The following is a 24592-nucleotide window of genomic DNA, read 5'->3' as shown; positions in this document are numbered from 1 at the left end:
GGTTGCCGTGTTGGGAGTCTAGGTTGTGTCCCACCGCCTGGCTGACATTCAGAAAGACAAACAGGCGAGGGCAGGGTCACCGTAGACTGTGATCGAAACAAACCCGGAGGGAAAAAGAAACCATCCGCGTAGCTTTTCTTGGGGCAGGTGTCAAGGAGAGCAATACTTCTTCCTCATTTCCAGAGCCACCGAGGCTGCTCTGCACGATTCCACAACACGTTCAGTGGCGGAAGCCATATCCCAAAGCGCAAAGGACGTTAACAGCAAGGCACCGTCTCACGCTGAAATCGGCTGCTGGAGGTCTGAGCATCTTAGCTACCCGACCCCAAAGACTCTTGATACAGACAGACACACACACACGGCTTTCGATAGAAGTTTCCTTTTATTTTTGAAATTGAAACAGCAGAATCAAGTGGGCTGTAGCTGAAACAACCTTCACGGGAAAGGCTGACGTGCCTGTCCGGCAAAAGAACAAATTCGCAAAGTCTGAGCCAGCCGCCCCACCTCCCCGGACAAAGCAAAGTACAGATTAAAGGGTGGGAGAAAGGGTACAATCAAAATACCGTGGCGATGGCTGGCAGACTTCCAGCCAAGTACAATTTTTGAAGCGGCCGCGAATTACAGAACAGGATAGCGCAGTCACGTGCGGGAGCCCCCTCCGGCCGCCACCAGGATCCGCATTCCGAAAACACGTTTTCCACTCTCCTGAGTGGGAGAGGTCTCAGCACTGGAGCCTCACTCGCTGTGCGTTGGGGAAGGAGGGCTCCTTTGATTTATTCTGGTTTCCCGGACCGGGAGGGAGATGCTGGACGAAGGGGAGAATCCAAGTGGCGGTAGAGGATGTTTATTTGTTATGCTAACTCATCATCTGCTGAAAATTCATTTTGAACACCTTTACATTGCAGTGGGTTACATAAAATTTACACGGACGTGTTACAAGTGGCCTCCCAACCCCCACAGGGAAAGGGGGAGTCAAGACTTAAGCACCCCAACACAGTCTTTAATCTTGGTGACGGGGGGACGGAAGTCACCTGGCCAGGAGGGTATCAGGGGGAACACAGGTAGCACTCGCTGGCGGGCACAGGGGGTGGGGGGTGGGACAGGCCAGGGGGGCAGACTGTGACCGCTATCCCAGTCAGGATAGCACATTATCTTAAAAAAGTGGAGAAACTCGCCGAAGAGTGAAACTTATTTATGGGGGAAGGAAAAAAAAAAAAAAAAGCCTGGGGAATTAAAAACAATCCAGTGGTCACTGGAAAATGTCTCCCTCTTTTTTTTTGTTTTTGTTTTTTTACTATTTTCTTTTTTTTGGTTTTTTAAATTTTTTGGAAAGTATTTTTAAGGTAATATTTTTTTTCCTTTGGAAAAAGAAATCTTTTTCCCCCCCTAACCTAAGCAAGTGGAGCCGCCACTACCTAATTTATCTCTATTGTCTTGCTAAGAGGTAGATAAAACAAAAGTGAAATGGGGCTTCTATGAGGAGGTCCATTAGAGGGTGGGGAGGGGCGGGGATCGCCCGGTGGACTCCCCCACCCCCCACCCCCAGACTACAAAGACGCCTGAGTGACCAGAGGACCAGGGCCTTGGACCCTCTCAGGACAAAGGATCCCACACCACCTCTTCTTGACCCAACTGTCCCCGTGAAGACTGAGGATATAGCGGAGGTGCAGCGTCCCAAAGAAACCCTGTTGAAAGAGTTCTCTGCTCTGGCTTCCCCAGGCTTCCGGACGCTATGGCTGAGTGCTGGGTTCCAGGCCAGAGCCCTGAACTTCACCTCCAGCCAGCCTCTCTGGTCCAGCGACACAGGACAAAGCAAGTGAGAGGAGGTCGAGCCAAAGGGAAAGGGGTGACACACTGGACCCCGGGGCAAGGAAGGCAGAAGGCGGGGGGGGGGGGGGGGGGGGGGGCGGACCTAACTTGCCAGACCTCCCGGCCCCATCGACAGGGAGGGGTGGGGGTGGGGGGCTCCTGGCAGGCCTGCCTGTTCCTTGAGAACAAACCACTTTGCGGCATTAGCCTCAACTCACTTCTCCTGGCTGGGATTCATACCCTTATGCACGAGTCCCTGCCCCTCGGTTCCAATCTTACTGTAAGGATTGAGGTAGTTAATCCATTTCTACTCGTAGCGTCCATCACCTGTGGTGACTCAAAAACACACGCTCCCAAGGAACTTCCTGCTAGTCCATTGAAGAAAACACAAATTCTTCCATGTCTTGTCAGTCCGGATTCAAGCATACTAGACACCATGCTCATGGTGGCATCGCCAGGCTGTGCCCCGAGGAGGTGCACGGGCCCAGGGGTCAAGGTTGGGACCTGGCCCTCCCCCTCTACCTCCAACCTTCGGTCACGAGGCCTCCTCCCTGCCCTGTACCCCGGAATAGAGAAGCCTTATGTATCCAAAGGACAGAAACCGAAGCTTTCAGCTGGTGTTAACTCTAAACGTCTGAGTCCAAAGAAATGTTCTGCATCTATGTCATCGAGCGTTTGGAAGGGAAATGAATGGCTTTACGTCCCCTGGCACTGAGGATTTGTTCTCCATCTTCCTGCAAGCACGGTGGTCAGGCCGTGCGGTCTTCCTTGTGCCTGTTCTCAACAAACAGGCAAAGAAACAGTTGCACGGTTTGAATGTCAAAGCCACTAGGATCTCCCCGGAAGCTTCAGGAGAATGAAACGGATGGCCCACCTCCCCCGACCCACCCTGGGAGGCGGGAGGGGAAGGGGTGACTAGAGGTGCCGGAAGTCCGGGCGGTCCCTCTGGGGCTCTGTGAGGTAGTTACATAGCACTGCCGGTTCCCAGTTTGGCAGAGGGTACGTCTGGGGTGGGAGGAGGGGAAGGCACCCTTGAGAGCTAACTGAGGCCCCTCCTCGTTGCCAGTCTGCCAGGCCTGAAGGGAACTCGCCATGCTATCTCTGCAGTGGGGGCAGGGGACGGAGAGCAGCCCCGCGTGGAGGAGCCCCAAGCTTCCCCCTCCCTCCCCAAAGTGCAACCAGGAGCCAACGGACCCCTTTCTCGGCTCCCTACCCCTTGGCAAGTTAAGTACCGCCCCCGAGTCCCCAGGAGCCTCAGGCGGAAGGGACGGGCCTTCAGCTCACACGTTTCCAGGAGCCCCTCTCAGAGGGCCCAAGGTGGATGTTCAAAGACGGCTACTGCTTTGATTCAGAGACGGCCTCTCTCAGCCTCTGTCTGTCTTTGGCACAGAGGAAAATGGACAACAGGGCCACCTGGAGTGTCCCCCGCAGTGTTCTCTGGGTTTTACATGGGGTCTTTTCTGCCAACAGGCAGACCTAAGAATAGCTCGCAACCGCCCCCGGAAGCGGAGAGCTCACGGGAAAGGAATGAGGCCTGGACAAGGCCCTGGGGGAGGGCAGCAGGGGCTAAACTCGGTCCCTCCGCGGGGCTCTCTCCTACCCAGAGCCGAGGCCACGACCCACACTGCCAAAGGCAACCAGACCCTCGAGGGGATTAAAGCCATCCGGGTGTTAACTGTCAGATGCAGCTTTGAAGTTAGTGAAATCAAACCATTTTGGTTTTTTTCTGGTGTGTTCCACAGAATAAAAATATATCCTAAAGAGATGGTCCTTTCTTAAAAATATATATGTAGCGCACGCACACACACATATATATCTCGCGCTCTCTCTCTCTCTCCAGTATAGAAGTGGTTTTCCAAAAGTCACTTTTCTCTGATCATCCAAATCTCCCAAGTGCTTTCCGAGTTGACTTATCTCGCCAAGGATGGGGAAATGGAGGTGATGTGCAGGAGGGCAAGGCGCTGCCCCAAGTCCTAGCCTAAAGGGTCAAAGGCGGGCCGCCAAGACAGGTCCTTGATCCCGCTAAACTTTAACCACCAAACCATATTCCTTCTGCTTCTGATAGGGTTAACTTGCACAACTTTCCTGCTGGGCAAATGTCGGCAATGAAGGAAAGCCATGCCTTAATTCACCTAACGTCTGACAGTCCCTTGCCACACTTCCTGGCCTCTGCCGAGCGCCAAGCCAGCCGGAGGAAAAGGACGTGGGCTTAAGGTGTGAAGGGAGCAGGATCCCAAGGAAACTGAACACTGCAACAATCACATTTCAGGTACTGTGGGTGGGGTTTTTTGTTGTTGTTTTTTGTTGTTTTTTCTGCTGGTAGTTTGAACCGGGTATTAAAGCATGCTTGCTGCTGGAAATTCGCCTTAAATCACCAAATGGCCGATGTCTGAATGTTACCTGCCTTCGTTTTGGGATAAAGCATAGAGAGCCAGAGATGGAAGTAGGGAGACCCGTTTTGGGGGGTTACGACAGGTGGGAAGCTCAATTATACTGGCCTGATATTACCCCTAAATGCACTCCTGCTTCCTCCTCTCTTTGGGGGCAGACAGTTGGTTACAAAGGAAGTGTCGTGGGGACACAGGGATAAGACACGAGCGAGGCAGGAAGCTGTCCCCAGTCACATTCCCATACCCCTGACCCCTTCTTGCACCCACCGCCCTAAATCGACAAGTCCTTTAGCTTGGGTGCACGGTTAGAACCAATCAGATCAATCTAAAGATGACAAGAGACGAAGGGGCAATAGTCTGAGTGTCTGTTTGCTCCTTGGTCTGTTGACACAGACCCAAAGGAACAGCAAGACGGCACTGAAAAGAACAGCCACAAAAAGAAAAGACTGCGATGACAAACCAGGTGGGCCTCTCTGAGGGTTAAGAGAGCAGCTTTGCCTCTTCCACCAACGGAATCTTGGCTCCCATACTTCTAGAAAGAGAAATAGAGGGTTTTTGTTTTTCTTAATGGGTATATATATTTTTTTAGATATTCTTTCACTCCTCGATAAAACGGAGGCAATATTTTAAAATATCTCAACAGCACCACTGGTGGGGAAAACTGGCCGGGATGCCCTTGAACCGAAAAGGGAGAGAGTGGACGCCCTGAGCCGGCGGCTGGGCCACTGGAGGCCCACAGCTCTGCCAGGTCTCTGAATCCCAGCAGGCGGGACGTCCCAGGAGAGGCCAGTGGCTTGGGAATCCGGGACTCAGAGATCAGGGCCTCTCACCCTCGCGGCCGCTGAGTTCCCAGCCCCCTCCCGAAGAGCCAGCCTCTGCTGCCTTTCCCCCAGGGCCTGTTCTCCATAGAGAGATCCTAAAGGCTTACACTGGCTCACGTTGTAAGAAATTATGAAACATAACTTTCTCGTTTTTTTTCTTTTCATTAAAAAAATAAAATATTCAAGACTATCAGCTTCTCTTTTGCTTCGCTTTTCTTTTTTATATAAAATATCAGCAAGCCGCAAAGGAAAAAAAAAAAAGGTTAAAAAAAGGCGGGGGGAACAAAAAGGAAAGTAATTGCTGAGGTAACTTCATACCTTGAGGTAGTTTACTTCGCGCACAGCATTACCTGACTGACTCCGCCCACGTGTCATGGTTGTCTCTCGTCGTTGCAGTGTCGCGGAAGGAGGGGACTCCGCGCATGGGCTTTTTCCACATGCAGAGAGGCCTTCCTTCCTTCCCAGCACACTTGATCGCATTGTCCAAGGTAGCTGACTAAAGTGCACCACCCGGCTAATATGCATTGACAATCAGTATAGGAGGAGGGAAGGCCCAACCTCATTTAACTGATGGCTGCTGTCTTCCACAAGGGCTGAACTTCCAAAGGGATCTTACTGAGCCTGGTAAATTAATAAATTAAGCTTATTTACCACTTTTGTGCATGAGGTGGCTGGTATCAAGAATTCTGCTTTCAGGCATGACTTTCGTCACGCCGGTGATGCGTGGAGGCAGAAGCCATCGGTTAAATGTGCCTCTAGGATAAAGACAGAAGCAAATACTCTCCAATGTACTGAATATTCATAAATGCATGCCAGGTGATGGACTTCAGCTTTACCGGCAGCTGGGGGTTGGGTTCCACATCCCACCTCCACCAAGGGAACAGTGCCGTGGGGGGGGAGTGCCCCGCAACCCCTGCCTCTGGGAACCAGCCCTTATAGGAGCACATGGGCTGGAGCGAGGGCCACAGTGGCAGCCTTTGGGGCCACTCGAGTCCTCCATGGAACTGAGACTTTATCAAGGGGAGTTGTGTCCCCTTCCCAGTGCTCATATCCAATCATTAAAATAGACTTTAAAAAAATATAAAAATCTGCCTGAGAATGATGGGAATCAGGGACGGTACAGTGGTCAGCCCCCATCCCGCTGAGCGCTCAGTACCGCCCACGTGCACCTCGACGGGCAGAAGGACGTGAACGGGGCAGGGAATCTTGGTGGGGAGGTCCCCGCCAGGGTGGAGAACATTTTAACCGCGCCAATTTTTCAAGACGGTGGGTCTGGACTAGATCAGCCGTAAGGGCCCTCCTTTTAAACGTGGATTACTATATATTTTAATCACATCTCTCCCCCGCTCTGTATGCCTTGCTGTTCCTACCGGTTGGTTAGGGAAGGAGTGGAATTAAACTATCGATGCTGGTGCGTCTGCTCCTCTGAGTCAATAACGTAAGCAAATCACTGCAGTCGCTCCCACACCATTTCCCGCAGCGGTACGGATAACACAATTAGTGTGACTTCAGGAAGAGGCTATATAGGAAGAGGTTATGTCAGGGCACGAGAATAGAGGTATTTTAATCAACGAACCAAGTAGGAGAGGGTTGGAAGGATTTTTAGGGTCGAGAAGCAAACCATCCTTTGAGGCTGATTAAAACACCCCTCGGCATGATTTAAAAACCTGAAGGAAATTTTATTTCTCTTCCCACTGGGGCCTGACCCACTTTCTTGGTGGGACCTGGAGAACTTACTTCAACAATCCACGTTTAAAAGCACCCTGAGCTAGAATTTCCGTGGTGACACCCTGAGGGGTGGGCAGTGTCGGGCCAATTGGTTGGGCGTGTGGGGCCGAGGGATCAGGGTTCCTCACTGGAACGTCCTTCCTCGAGCCAAGTGGGCAAACCTGATCTACATCCCGGCCCGAGTGTCCCTGATTCCCACTCATTCTCAGGCCTGCTGGGGAGAACGCGCTCTCGATTTCAGCCCGTTGTCCTTGAGTCGCCGCGGCGGGGAGGGGGCTGGTCACTTCCTCCGTGCCTGGGCCTGGTTACTCTGTCCCTTTTGGTGCAGCTGTTTCACTTGGGCCAGGATGTCTCGAATCTTCCGCTGTGCCATCTGTAGGACAAAAGGGACGAACGGCAAGAGGGAGGGCCTCCGATTAACAGGGTCGCCACACACACTCCTGACCCCCAAACCAAACTCCGGGCGTTTCCGGGAGTATGTGCTGTCAGCGGAGCCCACTTCCCCAGTGACTGCGCCACCACGCAGGGACACGTCCCCAGGAAAGGGGATGAACTGTCCAGAGACAGGCTTAGAAATAAGCAGTGAAACCAAAGCTCCACCGTCCAAGATGGGTACGAAGGGAATCGACTGCAAAATGTGACACAGGTAACCATTTACCAGAATCGCTTCCTCCCGTAAAAGGAGTGCTTGGTTTCTTGGTTAAATACAAAGGCGGTCTGGGTTGAGGGAAAGACCGTGGGCTCAATATTTCTATCACCTCCTCCTTGGTCAGCCCCACACGGACGGCTTACAGAGCTTTCCTCTCGAATCCTCATCCTAACAAATGAAAAAATACTCCCACTTTGGTACTGAATACATCCTGACTCTGGGCATCCTTGGATCCATCCTTTACCCTCTTAAGCTCACACCCCCATTTGTAAAAGGAGGCTGTTATGGGGATTACGTGAGTTAGTGTACGTAAACCACATAGAATGCTGCTTGGTGTATGTGATGTAGCCACCGATACGTGGCTTGGTAATTCCTCTCCAGAGATGGTCACGGGAAATTCAGCCAAAGCCATACGGCAGAAAGACCATGCACGGGAGGTTTGAGTTCAAAGTGCTCTGCCTCCAAGACCCAGGTTCCCACTGCTGTAGCGCCACACCACACACTGGGAGCCAAGAGCCCGGATTCGTGGTGCCGGCACTGCCTGAGAACAGTGTCAGGCCACCGGCCCGCTGCGAAAGGCCTGTCCTCTAAGAGGAAGCGGTTGTGCCCAGTGGTCTCCGTGTCCCTTCTAGTTCCAACACTGGAGGGTTGTAGGCAAACCCCACTACCTTGCAATCGTCCTTCTCTGACTTTTGAAATTCAGAGTATTTGAACCTGATATCTCCCCTCCTATGCAGACTCTGGGGCCGGCCCCGATGCAGGGCAGGGCAGACTGGCTCCCTGGAGGTGGTGTGGGGATGGTGAGTTCAGAAATGGGACAGTGGAAGAAAAGGAAGCAGGGATGCGAAAGTCATGGTGAGAAAGGCAAAGGGACTGTACTGCGGAAGGGCCATGGAGAACAGGTTATTAGCGTTATTATTTCATGAGCAAGACTGGGGGGGGGGGTACCAATTTCCTTTCTTATCCTGTACAGAAGGTGTTGGCGAGAAGCACTAAGTTCAGACAGTAGGAAACACTCTTAATCGATGACAAAGAACATAAACTATATACAAGTTATTATATAGAATATACACTACACATGAAATTCTCGGGTCACTTTCCCACAGCCCTAAGAGGGAATAAGACATCTACACGTCACCCTCTTAGACCTAGAAAAGAATGACCCAGGGGCGCCTGGGTGGCTCAGTCGGTTAAGTGTCTGACCCTTGATTTCAGCTCCGGTCATGGTCTCACAGTTTGTGAGTTGGACCCCACCTCAGGCTTATGCTGACAGCACAAAGATTGCTTGGGATTCTCTCTCCCCTCTCTCTTCCCCTTCTCTCTCTAAAAATAAACTTTAAAAGAAAATGACCCGGCCCAGAGGCAGGCAGAGTGCATCAGATTCATCCAGGCCACGGAGGTCAACATCTGGAGTCTAGCCTCTCCGAGCCCCGGGCTCCTGGCGCCCTCCGGCAACAGCCGAGTGCCATATGTACCTGGCTGGCATAAAAATGCCCGATGATCTTGACGATGACCTGGTCGTTCTCATCAGGGGTCTGGTCTCTCGGCACCACCACCTCGGCTGCTGTCAAATTCTGCAACTCATTCACCTGCGTGGAGCGGGGTGAACAGAAGCTCAGGGCGCCACCAAGAAAGCATGGGTGGGGGTGGAGGGAGGGAGGGAGGGAGGGAGGGACAAGCGGGGTAAGTCACCGGCGGATAACCAGAGGGCTCGGAGCTGGGCTGTTGAGGCGAAGTAGGCAAAGGAGCACATCAGGAGTCCTAAGGCTGTGCAGGGTAGGGGGGTGGGAAGCCAGAGCAGAGCTGCCGGGTCTGAGGAGACCAAGAGCCAGAACTTCGAACCCGGCCCTCAAGGCTCACCGTTTTGCCGCCTTTGCCAATAACCCTGCCAGCGGCTGACGCCGGCACCCGGATGTGGGTCTCCAGCTTTACTTCCTCCTTGGGACCAAAGAAGTTCTCCTCCTTGAGTTTTCCGTAGATTCTCCCTTGAGCCTGAGAGGAGGAGGTCCTTGTTAAGCGGCCGGCCGTACCCGTGACAAAAGGGAAACAAGGGAAACAAAGAAGTCCAGTCCCCGAACTCCCTCCTGTGCTGCCCCCCGGCCAACCCAGGAGTAGATCAACCATCTACACCAGGTTGAGTGAAAATGACCTTTTCCTGGCAATGACTTGTTTCTTCTGTCTACTTGTAACACTGGAGGGCGGGGGCAGAGTAATGAGTACATACTTCCCAGAACAATTCATCAACTAACTACAAATCCCTCTAGAGTCTGAGATGATCCCATTTACTTGAACAAGGCCCTAAAGGACACTTTAGGCCACGGGACACTCCCCACAGGCCACAGACTCTGTCTCATCCTCCACCCCTGCCTAGGTCGGGATGTGCTCCCTGTTAGCTCTTGGGTCATGTGACCAGAAGTTCAGGCAGCTGGTGTTGGACACAAAAGGTAAGAAGGGAATGTGGCATCAAGGATCTTCCTAGGTAACTAAGGCAGAGCACGAGAAAGAAGCCCGAGGGCTTCCTTCTGGCCCGTGTTCCTGTAAACCTTCAGACATGAAGAAGGAAACAGAAAGTCCACAGAAACTGAGTGTGATGCCAAATTGAGAGTCGCACTGCAATGGTTTATCCTGTGGAGACACTTAATCTCAGAGTCGTTGAGTTCAAGCCCCGCACTGGGTATAAAGGTTACTCAAAGAAATCAGGGTGCCTGGGTGGCTCAGTCGGTGAAGCGTCTGGCTTCAGCTCAGGTTGTGATCTTACGGTTATCGAGTTCAAGCCCCGCATCAGGCTCGGAGTCTGGAGCCGGCTTCAGCGGCTGTGTCTCCCTCTCTCCCTCTCCCCCCGTCACACTCTCTCTCTCAAAAAATAAATAAAAACATTTAAAAATGATAATTTGAAAAAAAATTAAAGGAACGGATTGGTTTTATGGGGCTCCTGGGTGGCTCAGTCGGTTTAAGTCTCCAACTTTGCTCAGGTCATGATCTCATGGTTTGTGAGTTCGATCCCCGCGTTGGGCTCTGCTGACAGCTCCAAGCCTGGAACCTGGAGCCTCTCTCTGCCCACCCCATGCTCATGCTGTCTCTGTCTCTCTCTCTCAATAATAAATAAAAAACGTTTAAAAATTTTAAAAAATTATCTTTTTTTTTAAGAGTACTGTGCCAACTTGCACTCCCGCCCAGCCTCAAGTCCTGCGCCAAGCTTGGAGGAACGAAGATGAGAACCTTAAATTGAGCTTCCGGGGGTCCAGTGATGATGACCATACGAACTTTGGAGTCAGGAGTTTCAGGAGGAGCAATCTACAAAACAAAACCAGCTGGTCAAAGAGGTGCCCCCCGCCACCCCACTTCCACGACGCACTCTCGAGGGTAAGAGGAGGCAGAACAAAGTCTCTGAATCCCAAGGTCACTGCCCCTGCAACCACCCAACTGTGATGAGGGCAGTGGGGAGTGTGTTCCGGTGACAGTTTCTAGGAGGGTCTCCCCATGGTCCACCCTTGCAGGGAGGGTGGGGCACAGACAAGGCGACCAGACCGCCCTCCCCAGGGAGGGTCACTGCATCTGATGGGCTCCTCCAAGACCACGACGCAGATGAATGAGGCTTGTTAAATCCATCCACTCTTTTCACTAGGTAAGATTCTCCCTTCTTTCTGCATGGGCCCCTGGCCAAGGAAGGTGAACAGCCGGCCATCATTTCCAGCAACCACTGTGCACCAGGCACCCTGAACCCAGGGCCTTGGCTTCATTGTCCCCTAGTGTTATGACAGTCATGAGCAAACGGAGGCTGAGGCCTGTGGCGTTGGGGTGGGGGGTTGGGACCCAGGTCAATCTGTGCTTCCCCAGCTGGGGTACCGCTCCCCAACCCCCGCCCCGACCCCCGCAGTCTCAAAGCCCAGAAGCAAGGGCAAGGGCAAAAGCAAAGGGGACTGCGATCCCTCAGAGGAAGAGGCCACTCAAGGGCAGCCACATGGAGGCGTCCGGAAAGAGGGTCTGAGGTGGTGGAGGCAAGGAACGCCCCGCCTTCCTGGGCCCTGGGGGTGGACAGAGCAGGTCACCTTAATGGAGGCGCTGGCGAAGCGTGAGAGCTGTTTGATGTGCTGTCCCTTCTTCCCGATGATGGCGCCCACCGCCTGCGCGGGGATGAACACCTGCACCATCTCCTGCTCTGGAGCCTGCTGCCGGAACACAGTGTGTTATTAGCACGGGGAGGGGGTGGCTACACCCTCCTGGGCTCTCCCTCGCGCAGCAAGGGTCAAGGGGAAAAAAACCAGCCACCGGCATCCCCAGCAGCATCCGAGGGACGGCCCCGGTGGCTGGAGTTGGCACAAAGGGGCCTCCCAAACCTCCCCTCCCTCTCCCTGCAAATCATTCCCCTAGTGTTAGGCTCCCATGTGGGGCTGGGCCCCAAGGGAGGCCACGGAAGGGCCCAGGGGTCCCCTGGGATGGGATCCGGCACCTACCATAAAGGAGCTGTAGGGAGCCGCTCCAGTGACGCTGCTAGGCGGGGGCGGGACCGCACTGGATGAGGCTGGAAAAAGACCCACAGCCGCCAAGTTCAGGCCGGGGATGAGGTGTGACTGCAGCTGGGGAAGGAAGGCGAGGAGGAAGAGGTCAGCTCCCCCTGCAGGGGCGTGGCTGAGCCCAGAGGGCAAGGAGGGGGGAGGAGGGGAACACAGGAGAACAGGTGCTCTGCTGGCAAAAACCTGCCTGCCCTTCTGGTTATAACACACACTCAGAGCGTGAGCTTGTGAGTGAGGGCACTTCACGCCTGGACTAAGAACCAGCCATGCCACCCAAGAGTCCAGCACTGCCTCCGATGCACCCCCACCCCAGTCCCACCTCTGGAGGCTTACACCGCTAACCCTGCACTGGAATATCCCAAAGAAAGCACAGGGAGGACGGTTCTCTGTTAACTTCCAGGACTCGCCTTTATCTCCCGCTCCCCGCCATCCTCACTTCCCTTTAAAAATCAGATAATTGGGAGCGGGGGGCGGTGGGGGGGGGGCCAGGGCGCCTGGGTGGCTCAGTCAGTTAGAAGTCCAACTTCAGCTCCGGTCATGATCTCGGATCTCGCAGTTCGTGGGTTCAAGCCCTGCATTGGGCTCCATGCTGACAGCTCAGAGCCTGGAGCCTGCTTCGGATTCTATGTGTCCCTCGCTCTGCGCCCCTCCCCCGCTCGTGCTGTCTCAAAAATTAACGTTAAAAAACAATTTAAGCCTATTTATCCTTAAAAAATTAAATGGAAAATAAAATAAAAATCATACACCCTTGTAAAAACAAAATCAGATGATGGGCTCTGCGCTAGCAGCACGGAGCCTACTTGGGATTCTTTGTCTCCCTCTCTCTCTACCCCTCTCCCACTCCCACCGTCTCTCTAAAAATAATAAACTTAAAAAAATTTTTAGGGATGCCTGCCTGAGTAATAGGTTGAACATCTGACTTCGACTGAGGTCATGCTTACCCAGTTCGTGAGTTTGAGACCCGCGTCGGGCTCTGTGCTGACAGCGGGAGCCTAGAGCCTGCTTCAGATTCTGTGTCTCCTTCTCCCTCTGCCCCTTCCCCTCTCTGCTTCTCTCTCTCGATATACAAACATTATAATTTTTTTTGCTCAGACAAAAACAATGGACCCTCTGCTCACTGAAACACACATCAACACGAACCATTCAGGAAGATCACAGACCTTGAGGCCCAGGAGACCTGACCACGGCCCAGGAATCAGATAAAGAATCTCAAATAATTATACTTAAAAGATCCCAAGGAACAGAGGTCCTAAAGCACGTGGTCTGCCCACCCCACGTGGAGACCCCCTTCCTCTGTGGCTCAGGCTCAGAGGAGTGGTGAGCAGAAGAGGCGTGTGGCACTCACACTCATGGCGGCCACGTCGTTCTCATAGGCCTCCCGAACTTTCTTCATAATCTCCTGTTCGGCCCTGCAGCAGTTCTCGATGGCGCCCTTCACGGTGATGGTCCTCTCGGGGTTGTAGAGTGTGAGGTCCTGCAGCCTGGTGGGAGAGCAGAGCCGCGTCACCCGTCCACCCACAGGCGGGGACCAGGACTAGAACCCGCCTGGTCACCAACCACAGAAGCCGTTCCTGCAGGCAGTTTCCCCTTCAGCAAATAGCTCCCTGTCTCTGGCCATCGGTCCATAACCAGGGCCGGGAGCGAGGTGCAGGGAGGTGAAAACACCCAATGGGAAACCCCTCGATGTGGGGTGAGGCCACTCAGACAGCTTTTCATCACCGGTAAGGCAAGGAAAGGAAGGTGCTCAGGACTGGAAGTTCCCCCGGTGGTCCTAGGCAATCCATGTCCTGTTCTTTGGGAACAGAGCAGGTCCGAAATAAAAAGAGGCACAGCACTCGCCGAAGACCTAATCAAGCTGCCTGACTTGGGTTTCCTGGGGGGGGGGGCTGCACAGGTAGAGCGCACGCTCCTTCCTCAGAAAAGGACCAGAGCCAGGCCCCTTCTCACCACCTGGCTGGTGGGTGTGACACCCCGAAGCCTGGCTCCTGGCTGCGGTTTCTCTGGGACACAGGTCGGAGGACTGAGGAGATGCACTCTCACAACACCGGCGCTCACAGAGATAAATGCTCTTGGCCACATCACTCATTATTTTTTGATGGGCAGGAACCACAGCCACCTCGAGGGGCCACGTAGTGAGGCTCAGGAAGGAAATAACTACTGCTGCCCTCGAGCCCCCGGGGCATCCCGCTCATAAAGAGGTAAATGAAGGGCGCCTGGGAGGCTCTTTGATTTGGGCTGGGGTCATGATCCCAGGGTCGGGGGCTACATAAGATTCTCCCTCAGGGCGCCTACATGACTTTTCAGCTCAGGTCGTAATCTCACTCTTCGAGCCCCGTATCGGGCTCTGTGCTGACAGCTCAGGTGCCTGGACCCTGCTTTGGATTCTGTGTCTCCCTCTCTCTCTGACCCTCCCTTGCTCACGCTGTCTCTCTCAAAAGTAAACAAACATTTAAAAAAATGTTTTAAAAATGTCTCTCTGCCCCTCTCCCCTGCTCGTGCTCTCTCTTCAAAATTAAAAAAATTTTTACATAAAGAAGTAAATGAGAGCCTTACGAAGAGATGGTGATTTTCGTCTCTGTGTCCTGCTCCACCTTCTTCAGGTTGCGCCCTTCCTTGCCAATGAGACGCCCCACGAAGTTATTATGGGCCAGGATCTTCAGGGGAACCTCGTCGGCCCTTGGGAAGAAGCGACAGATAAGGGTTCCTTAAAAGGCAGGCCACGCTCAGACTCGGCCTCGGTCATCTCGCCACCAAAGATATGGGGTTTCCAGGACAAACCACAGGACAAAATTACATTTTAAAAGATGAACGAGGGGCGCCTGGGTAGCTTAGTCGGTTAAGCGTCCGACTTTCGCTTAGGTCATGATCTCGCGGTTCGTGGGTTCAAGCCCCGCGTCGGGCTCTGTGCTGACTGCCAGCTCGGAGCCTGGAGCCTGTTTCAGTCTGTGACTCCCTCTCTCTCTGACCCTCCCCCCACCCCCTTCCTAGAAATAAATAAAACATTAAAAAAATTTAAAAAAAATAAAAAATAAATAAAAAATAAAAGATGAACGAAAACTAACATATTGGTGGTTGCTGCGGGCTCCAGAAATGTGGGAGCAGGGGATGGGCTGTGCCAGGGGAAGAGGGACGACCAGATTGATGGCTGTGCTCCTTACAGCATCTATGCCTTTGCAGGTATATGCATATTAAAACCGACCCACCCGTGTACTCACATAACCACATCCTACAGAATCCCATGCAATTTAAAAAAGAATGAATGAGGTGGGTACATAGCACACACACACATCCGTGCCCAGCACACCCATGTACAAACACTCGTGTGAGTGTACAGAATTGGCAAGAGTGTGTATGCGCAGAGTTACTTGTGGGAAAGAGGACCCTGATTCCCAGTTTTTATCTTATCTATTTATCCCCACATTCTTGCTAACAGTTCGCAGTGCGGCAGGGGAAGTGGCACCCCCTCGTTACGAGGCGCTGAGTGAGAGCCTTACGTTTTGGTGTCCTTTGCTTCCTTCTGCATAATTTCCAAGATCATCTTACATGCAGAGGAGCAGCCCTCAGGTGTGGAGTGGACGCTGATGGCCTTCTCCGCGGCGCCTGCGTTCTCCTTCCTGTGTACATCTATCCTGAGGACGGCAAGGTCAAAGGTGGTTAGGCGTCCCTGGCGAAACATGGAGTCTTCAAACTCAAGCCACCTTTTCTCAGTCAAAGGTACAGAAGGGGCTCTTGGAACGCATCCCAAGAATGAGGAGGGGCAGAGAGAGGGCCAGGGCGAGCCAGGCAGCCCGCTGCTCCGGAATGGCTCAATCAGGGGATGGTGGGGGACAAGGGTGGCATCCAGCACAGGAACACAGGGTTGGCGGACATCAGCCCACAGCTCTAAAGCTGCGTTTCCCCCCCCCCTTAAGTTCTGGACTCTCCTCGTGCAACAACTATAAAGGGAAGGTGTGCTGTCCCAAAGTAAATAATAAAGGAGGCATTCAGAACAGAATATGGACATGTGACCTGTTCTTTTCCAGAGTACACTGGTCAGACACAACGATTAGAAGAGTCAACTATATGCAAATGAAAACAATAAAGTACAACTTAAAAAAGATTTTAGAGGAGCAGCTTTGGGGATGGGACTAGGCAGGATTCTGACCTATTCCCGAGGACCAACTCTGGCCGGGCTGCCGGGCCCTGTGGCCACGAATAGGCAGTATCAAAACCACAGGACACCAGAGAGGCTGTCTCACCAAGACTGGGTTTGCTTGATGAGCCTTTTCTACAAGAAATTATAGAGCCCCTCTTACGAAGGATTGTGTGTCCCTGCCACTGGCACCAAATGGCCCACCCCGGGCCTATTCAATCCCCCTGCCTGCCCGTGCCTTCCCTGGAGGCCATGACTGAAGTAGTGACCCCTGAATGAAGAGGAAAGGGAACATGTCCCAGGCAAGATATCTCCTACGGGATCAATACTGAGGCTCCTCACTGTGTTTCCAGAAAGCCCCCAACTCCATCTCCCAGTGGCCCAGACTCACTTGGACTGGGTCTGTTTCGTGATGTTTCGGATGGTGGCCCCCTCTTTGCCAATAATGGCGCCCACATATTGGGTGGGCACCAGGAGCCGCAGGGGAATGTCCACTTGCTGCTGCTTGGCTGGGGCCCCTGCTGCCACAGGGGAGCCCTGGCGGGGCTGACCCCGGGAGCCAAAGCCTCCTCGGCGCCCGTTCTCAGGGCCTTGTGCTATCTGCTCGTCGGGAATGTAGGAGACCTTCAAGGCGTGGTTCTCCAGCTGGTGGCCATTCAGCTTCATAATGGCTCTGAGGACAGAGGGAGAATCTCGCAGTCATGCCAACCCACACCAACCACAGCAAATCCCCCCCAACATGTGTAAAGCACACTGGGTTACGAATTGGAAAACACGAAAAGCAAGGGAGATGACCGCCTGTTCACCCTACCAACCTCCACCTCAGAGAACTTTCTAGTCTAAATGGCTAAAGACAAAGGGAAACCTAAATAGGTGGTTTGCAATTGGCTTCTTAATTTCAGCCATATAATAATCTCAACTGGGGCACCTGAGTGTCTCAGTCGGTTAAGCATCCCACTTCAGCTCAGGTCATTTATCTCGCAGATCATGGGTTCTAGCCCCGCATCGGGCTCCGTGCTGACAGTTCGAAGCCTGGAGCCTGCTTCGGATTCTGTATCTCCCTCTCTCTCTGCTTCCCCCCACCACCACCACACTCATGCTCTATCTCTCTGTGTCTCAAAAAATAAACAAAATTTTTAAAAAAATAATCTTAATCATAAGATTAATGTGAGAATCACAGGTCATTCCTGATAGCGACTAAATGTAATTAATAAAAACGGGATGACACAAGAGGCTTGATTTTATGCCTACGGAGTCTGGCACCTTCCATACTTCACGATACCACACACACACACAAAAGAGCCACAATGCCGTGCTTACCACTTAGAAGCAGTATATCAGGAATGTCTACAACCCAGGGGTGAAGAACAGTGTGCAGTGAGCCATGCCCCAACCAGTCCCACACTGGGTGGCACAGGTTAGAAATATCAACAAGGCAACAACGGGAAGAGAGGGTGTCGATGTGACCTTTAAAGCCAGGCTAACGACCATACACTGGCCACACAGGGCAGTAGGGGACCTCCAGAAAATTCTGAGTCCAAGAGCCAGCCCAAAGGAAACTGGGGGCAGGGCTCCTGGCTGGCTCAGTCGGTAACTCTTGATCTCAGGGTCGTGAGTTCAAGCCCCTCACTGGGAGGAGAAATGACTTTAAAAAGTATTTAGGGGCGCCTGACTGGCTCAGCTGGAAGAGCACGTGACTCTTGATCTCAGGGTCGTGAATTCAAGCCCCACGCTGAATGTAGGGATTACTTAAAAATAAATATGACTTTATAAAAAATAAAAAATAAAAGAGGATGGTTATTTGAGGAAGTAGTGGGATTTGACGACGTCATCGCTAGGTTGGAGGAAACCGCAAGGATGAAAGCAGCATGAGGCAGGAACCAGAAAGCCATCAAAAGCAAAATGTGGCAAAAGGCCCGTAACAGGTCGGATATGAATGAGTAACTTCACAAAATGTAGTGTGTTGGTACCAGTGGGTGAGCGGCGTAACTGCTCAACCAAAGGGCTTAAGGAACTAGAAACTGTGGGTGTGGCGAGGCCAAAAGGATCCTGCAAAAAAGCATAAACTGGGCTTGTGGCATCGTTGCAATAAAATGTCTGCCCCCACTACATCAGAAGATGTAGAGCTCGCAGTTCTGCCCGACACTCACTAGATGGAACCATCAACACGGCAAAGGGCCTCTGTGGGTCCAGGGCAAGGAGAGACAGGGCCAAAGCCAAACTTTCCTGGGAGGTCTTTGGGTCCCTTCCCTTCCATGTATCTGCTATCAGTCCCTGGTGAGTTTCTGAACCTCTGAGATGCCTGAACCAAAGGACAAGAGTCTGGGATTGGCTATCGCAATAATAGAACCGAAGAAGGAACTCGTGCCTTCCAGGACCCCAACCCTGTAGAAGCGGGGGTACCTGGCACCCAACAGCCCACAAAAGACCCTCCTTGCCCCACGTTGCGGCCCACTCACTGCCTGGTCTGTTCCCGGTTGGAATAGGTGACATTCACCACTGCCGTCTCACTCTCCGTGTTCACTGAGGGAGCAAAACAGAGGCCAAGGTTAGAGCAGGGAGACCTGGAGATGCCACCAACGAACCCCCAGGTGTTTACAAGCTCATCTTTCCAGGTTATAAGAAGTCACAAGTGTTGTAAGAAGGAAATACCTGAGTCACAAGGCAAAAATATTTCCCTGTTGGGCCCCTCTCACCAGAACTAGAAAACTGAAATGAACCTTTTTTGCATTTTCCTTTCTTTGTCTTCCTCTGATGCCCCTACCCAGCCCAAAAAGAGTCTGAGCAACAAATCGGTGTGATCAACCCAGCAGCAGCAGCTAGGCGGCAGGAGCGCAGTTACAGGCACACACACCCAGCGCGGGACAAATACAAATTTACTCTTGAGAAGTTAGACTAGTCAAAAGGCCACACCCACGAAGTTAAGATCAGCAATTTGTATAAGCAAACACCCCCCAAGACATGGTCTGTAAGAACACGGCGAAGAGACTCCCACCCACTTCGGAGCAACCTCAAGGACAGGGAAACTGAACGCGAGCGCGTCTTGACCTAATTAAATGGGCTGAGAGGAGCACCTGATGGGGAGTCAATTTCCAAAAATCTTGACAGTGGAAATGCACATGCAATCTACCATGACTTCGCGGCACCTGCCATTAATCCCATCAACGTCCTAGGCTCTCATCATGAAACCTCTAGGTCTTTCCAAAGGGAGACTGGCCAGGCAATCTGGGGACACACTTCTCATTTTGAATCAATAAAATGCCCAGTCTTGGGCATCACTGTCTTTTGATTTGGGGTTTCCTGGGCCACCTTGGGGTGGAAGACACTGACAAAAACCAAGCCTCTCCCGGAACCATGCTGAGAAGTCCCTTGGCCACAAATCCTCAATGCAGACCACTCTTCAACCCCTCTGGCCTTCATCCGCAGAGCTCCCCCACCATAACGGTGATGGGGATCCTCCAAGAATAATCTTTCCCATTAAACGGAAGTCAGTGCAAAGTTCTGGTCCCTGGAGCTTAGGTTCCAGCTGGAGCAGACAGCAGGAAGGACAATAAGCAAATTCTACAGGATTATCACACATTGATAAATGCCATGGAGAACTGGAAATCAGAGTAAAGGAAGTGGGGGTAAAGGATACGATTTTAAATACAGTAGACAGGAAGAAAAAGGACACTAGAAGGCGCTCTCTCCTGTCCAACAAAGTCAACCATTTCCCATTCCGTTCTCTCCAGGGGGCAGGTGTCCCTTCCTGATACAGCTTGTGATATCGCTCCCTGGTGAGCTGCGGTCAGATTTAAACTCATGTGGACTCCTGCTGGGCTGCCTGGCGAGGCTCTCGATGTGCCCCCCCAAGCCAGCGCTCAGTCTTGCTATCTGTCCAGGAGTAACTCCGTCATTAGGCTCACGCATGAGCAGTACAGGGCAACGGTTATCAGTGTGTCCAGTCCTGTCCTGGCAAATATTTATGATGAAAAGGCAGGCTCCAGGATTAGATCAGGAGAACCCAGTTTGAAGGACTGAGCACTTGCCCTTGGTACTGGCAAAAATATTTTCATCTAGTGCTATTTCTAGCTGGTACCATTCCACAGGGAGTTGAGAGGAAAATGTACATCTTCATGAGGTGATGATTTACATCTCTCAAAGATCTACAAACTCAAATCGTATCACCTTTTCTAATGGCCAAGCTCTACTGTATGCCCAGCTAAAACCACTCCACATTTTAGCTCATTTCTTCTGAAAATCAGTTCTAATCTTAAGCAACAGAGAATTCTCAGCAATCATACCAAATGGGCCATGACCTAGGCTGCTTTCTTATTATTTCTGCTGTGGGCCCACTCTTGAAAGACTATGCCTGCCCATCACTATGTGCCAATTAATAAATTCTCTGCCTTTTTTAATTGACCCAAAACATGTAGCTGAGAATCAGAGCTTCTAAAAAGAGACAACCAGTTGATGGACGATTCCAGCCAAACCCAGAGCATCATGAAGCTTTTAGAGTTGAAGGGCTACAGACTTACCCAGGCTGAGGGCACAGTTTCCATTCTTAAACTACTGCTGACATCTCGGGACCTCTATCTATTTCTACTGTGCTTGATCCCTAAGCGCCTAGGAACACCGTGCTAGAAATGAGCAACTTTGCTCATTAACAGGAGAAACCTGTCCCAGGGATAAAGGCCACAGTCAAAGCCAGGAGAACATGGCCACAGCCCACCTGTGGCGTGTCTGTCTCCCTTCACGCCATATTCTGCCCGTCTTCTTTCAGGACGTCAAGGTAGATTTGGTGGTGGAAAATGAAGCAGAGCAGATCCCCCAAACCATTCCCATCCCCACTCCCCTCTTCCCTGCCACCCACCACCTCTGCACTCTTACCTTGCTCGCAATTCTCCACAGTACCATATTGAGCAAGCAGGCTATCCAGCACCTAGGAGCACAGAGAAAGGAGGAAGGGCACTCTGAGCGTCCCAGGAACTGTCACAAGGCCAGCCCCGGACACCCCTCACCCCGAAGCAACAGCGGCACAAGCAGAGCCTTAGGTGGGGACTGAATGTTATCACCTGTTCAGCTTACTCTTTCTAGGGTACCAACACTCGCGGTGACCTCTCGGGGTCTCTTTACAGAAACGTGCCAGAGCACAAAAAAAGCACTGAAGGGCCATTTTGGAAGTAGACTTGGGCTGCCAGGTCCCTAAATCAACTTCTGCTGTCATGGAGTTTGGGGCCTGTGGAACACCTCCCCCCTCTATAATGTGTCTCATCACAGGGCCAAGCCCAAAGGTCTCACACTGATAGTCCTAGGCTGAGGATGAGACCCAAGCTACGTCCCTAAGCAATGGCCTCCCCAGCCTACCCCCAACTGCCAGCGAGCCTCCCTGGCCATCTCTGCCAACTCACACGGACCGGGGCTTTCCTTCCAGTCTCTGCTACCCCACCCACGGAGTCTCCCCCAATCACTTACTTCCCAACGAAGCTGGGGTGGGATATTTCGAATCTGGATTTTCCGACTCCTGAAATTAGAGGGAACAGGATTAGTGACCGCCCCGGATGCGTCTGGGGCCTCTGACCCCGCAGTGTTTGATCCTTGCCCCAGTCTTTATCTCCCTCCCTTCTGCTCAACACCAAAGTCTGAGAATCCAACAATGATAACCTTTGGGAAGAAGAACTGGTGCAGGGGTGCCTCACTCTAGAGAGTAAATGACCAGTGCTACCGCAGACAGGGAACCTGAAACCAGATGCCCTAAGCACCAGGGCCATGGAATTCCTTTAAAAAAGAAATCACATCTGCTGTGTCCACCCCTCTACTTAAGCGTTCCCAATCCTTTTCTTCAGCAACCATCTATTTCCATCGATTACTTCCCACTATGTGTCAGGCACTAGGAATACAAAGCTGCTACAGAAAACAGTCACTAATCTGATACCCATTTAATCGTTGCCTACTTCATGCTGGACTTGGCTCCAGATGTTGGGGAGCTGGCGATAAGCAAAACCAAGTGCCTGGCCTCAAAGTGCTCACAATTTATTAGAGGAGACATACACGCAAACAAATTACAACAGGATAAGAGAGCAGTCAAGTGGTTTTTATACAGGTATGGATTTAAATCTGTATTCCACTTTTAATAGCACTGATCTTAAAATTTAACCTCTTTGGGGCTCACTTTCCTTTCTTTGTAAAAGGGGTATAATCCCTATTCACGCGGTTTTAGGAGCCAGTAGGTAAGTAACATTAGAGCTTCGCAAAGGGCTTCAAGTACTCAGAAGTGTAATAGCAGAGGCATCTGGAATACTAAGGTGAAAATGGTTAACACGCAACACACCATCATGACCACCAAGTCCCCTCCTCCCAAATGACTACACCCTCTCCCTCCCAGCTTTCAAACACCTCTTAAAAATGTAGTCCGTTTCTCCCACCCCACCCACCGCAGGAAGACTTTTAGGTTCAAGGTTGACTCCTAGCTCCTAGGGCAATTAACTGCTCATCCCCCAAATCAATGCCCTAATCCCTGGGCTTAGGGCACTTCAATTGACTTGATCTTCATCGGTCAATTGTCATCTGGTCTTCACATATACATCCTCGATCACAAACTTAGTTCAGGGACAAGGTCCAAAAAATTCTAATGGCATGAGGGACAACTGGCCTGGGAAGCAAGAAAATCCAGTTCTAGCTCTTAAACTACCTGGATCGGGTCTTCATCTGACTAATAAGTCAAGTACATTTCAGGCCTCAGTGTTCTTACAAAGCCCATGTCAGCTCTTGCCAAGCTGGAGGGGGCGCTGGGGCGAGGGGGTTGAAAATACTTGGGAATGAGGGAAAGGACACTAAGCTCTAACTGAAATGCTTCCCTCTTGGCTCTGTCCTGAGCCAGCTCACTCATTCCATCTGTGTGACCTCAAGTGTCTTCAGCTGCAAAATGGAAACCAAAGGGTCTCTCTGATACCTTCTAGCTGTGCAGCTCTGAGCATATGAAGTATTGATGAAATACGCTAAGAGAACCTCTCCCTGGGACGAAATAACTTTAGAATAGGTGTTGAGAGGCTATGTATATGGCTCTCTTCATTGACTGGTTCGTGAATCTGACCTAAAGTCAGATAAAAGTGCAGGACAAAAGAGTAGGATAAAAAATAAGTCCAGTTCCTTGGGTCCTCAGATCCCCATACCAAGCCACCTTCTTTGATTTCATTCCATAGGCAAAAAAGAGGGAGCCCCATGGCGTCTGACCCTGGGAGGGATGGCCCATACAACACTCATGTCGTGCCCAAACGGGCAGAGAAAACTCAAGAGCCCTCACAAAACATAAGTCCAACCGTTGGAAGACTGAGAGATGGTCACACTATTCCACAAAGCCTGAGGACAACTGGTCTAGCTTGAGGCCAAAGACAGCAGTTACTCAAGTGGAAGGAGGAGGCCCTAACAAACTCTTCCGGATGGAAGAGGTGTAGGGGCCGCCTGCCAGGGAGTTCAAACCTGTAAGGGGTTAAAGCAGCCCCTGGACAGGGGCTCGGTTTGAAGATGGCTCTTTCAAGATGGTCCCGGAGTGTAATCTCCGGTCCAAAGGCAACAGTACCCTCCCCTCCTCCTTCGAACTCCCAGTTTCCCAGTTTCGGGGGGGTTTTCTTTTCAGGGTAGTGAAGGGTTGGGGAGGGGATGAGGTGAGGAAATCAAATCTCAGTTTGGGATTTTAATCCATATCCTGAAAGCAATGGCAGTCTGGAATGTCTGGAATGTTCCAGGAGAAGGAGGGGGTGGGAGGGCAGGGCCACACAACCAATGACAGAAAAGGCCTCCTGGCAGCCCTCTCCCACCCCCAATGACAGAGAAGCCCCCACCCCTGCAGGACACACACACCCAATCCTGGGAAGCCAAGCCAGGCTCCTTCAGGCCTCCAAGCCTCCTTTCAGCAAAGCCCCCAACCCTGATAAAAACACAACAGAAGCCACGAAGGCCCTTTGTCTTTTAAGCCCTTGGCCTGGTTTCTATTACTTATGGTGCTACCTAATTTCTTTCAGGCCCACAGCACATGGGGCAATGTTGGGAACTGTACCCAGTACTCCCTTCCTAAGACCCCTGCTTAACTCTCAGACTACGGAGGCTCGACACAAGCTGGGCCGGGGCACTGTGTGTGCTGAGGGCTGGGGGGGGGGGGTCCAAATGTAAGCTAAGAGCACTGGGTGGGGTACTTCGTTGCTCTGTGCCTTAGTTTCCTCCTGTGGAAATCGACACAGCTTTTGTGAGGGCTGGAAGCGGTAAGGCACGTGAATCGGGGCACCTGGCGTGGAGTGCGTGCTGAAGTTCCTACCCAGGTCGTCAGGGGTCCGGACGAGGATCGGGGGAGGCAGGCAGGGAGGGCTGACAAGCAGCACTCGATGTGATGATATGATGGTAACAGCTATAAATATTCAGCGCTGGGGAGATCATGGGAACCCCCCCTCCCAAATCCCTTTCCCCTGCCTCCCTTGTCAACTAAAGGGCTGCGGTGTGGCCCAGGGACCCACTCCACTTTCCAGTGTATCCGCTCCCGCTATGACTGAGCAGTGCCTTTACCCTACAGGCAATGG

The 24592-nt window shown here is 52.0% G+C and overlaps 1 protein-coding gene across 2 annotated transcripts in view; it reads right to left on the bottom strand.

Annotated features, from left to right (window-relative positions):
• Positions 1-363: 363 nt before the first annotated feature.
• IGF2BP1 (insulin like growth factor 2 mRNA binding protein 1) overlaps positions 364-24592 on the bottom strand; it is a 47430-nt gene continuing 23201 nt past the window's right edge. Inside the window, exons 3-15 of one of the 2 annotated variants that reach the window (XM_039227920.1) lie at positions 21498-21546; positions 20913-20964; positions 18503-18566; positions 16435-16716; positions 15406-15540; positions 14465-14587; positions 13257-13392; positions 11852-11974; positions 11447-11566; positions 10617-10691; positions 9258-9389; positions 8873-8986; positions 364-7121 (exon numbers count right to left, since the gene is read on the bottom strand). In XM_039227920.1, coding sequence (XP_039083851.1) covers positions 7029-7121; positions 8873-8986; positions 9258-9389; positions 10617-10691; positions 11447-11566; positions 11852-11974; positions 13257-13392; positions 14465-14587; positions 15406-15540; positions 16435-16716; positions 18503-18566; positions 20913-20964; positions 21498-21546 — 1498 coding nt within the window. In that variant the 3' untranslated portion in view covers positions 364-7028. The remainder of the gene's footprint in view (positions 7122-8872; positions 8987-9257; positions 9390-10616; positions 10692-11446; positions 11567-11851; positions 11975-13256; positions 13393-14464; positions 14588-15405; positions 15541-16434; positions 16717-18502; positions 18567-20912; positions 20965-21497; positions 21547-24592) is intronic. The other variant, XM_039227921.1, reaches the window with a different exon arrangement.

Source organism: Hyaena hyaena, unplaced genomic scaffold (genome assembly GCF_003009895.1).
Source record: "Hyaena hyaena isolate Hyena2069 unplaced genomic scaffold, ASM300989v1 scaffold_29, whole genome shotgun sequence".
NCBI classification, from domain to species: domain Eukaryota; kingdom Metazoa; phylum Chordata; class Mammalia; order Carnivora; family Hyaenidae; genus Hyaena; species Hyaena hyaena.
This window is presented reverse-complemented; position numbering and strand designations above follow the sequence as displayed.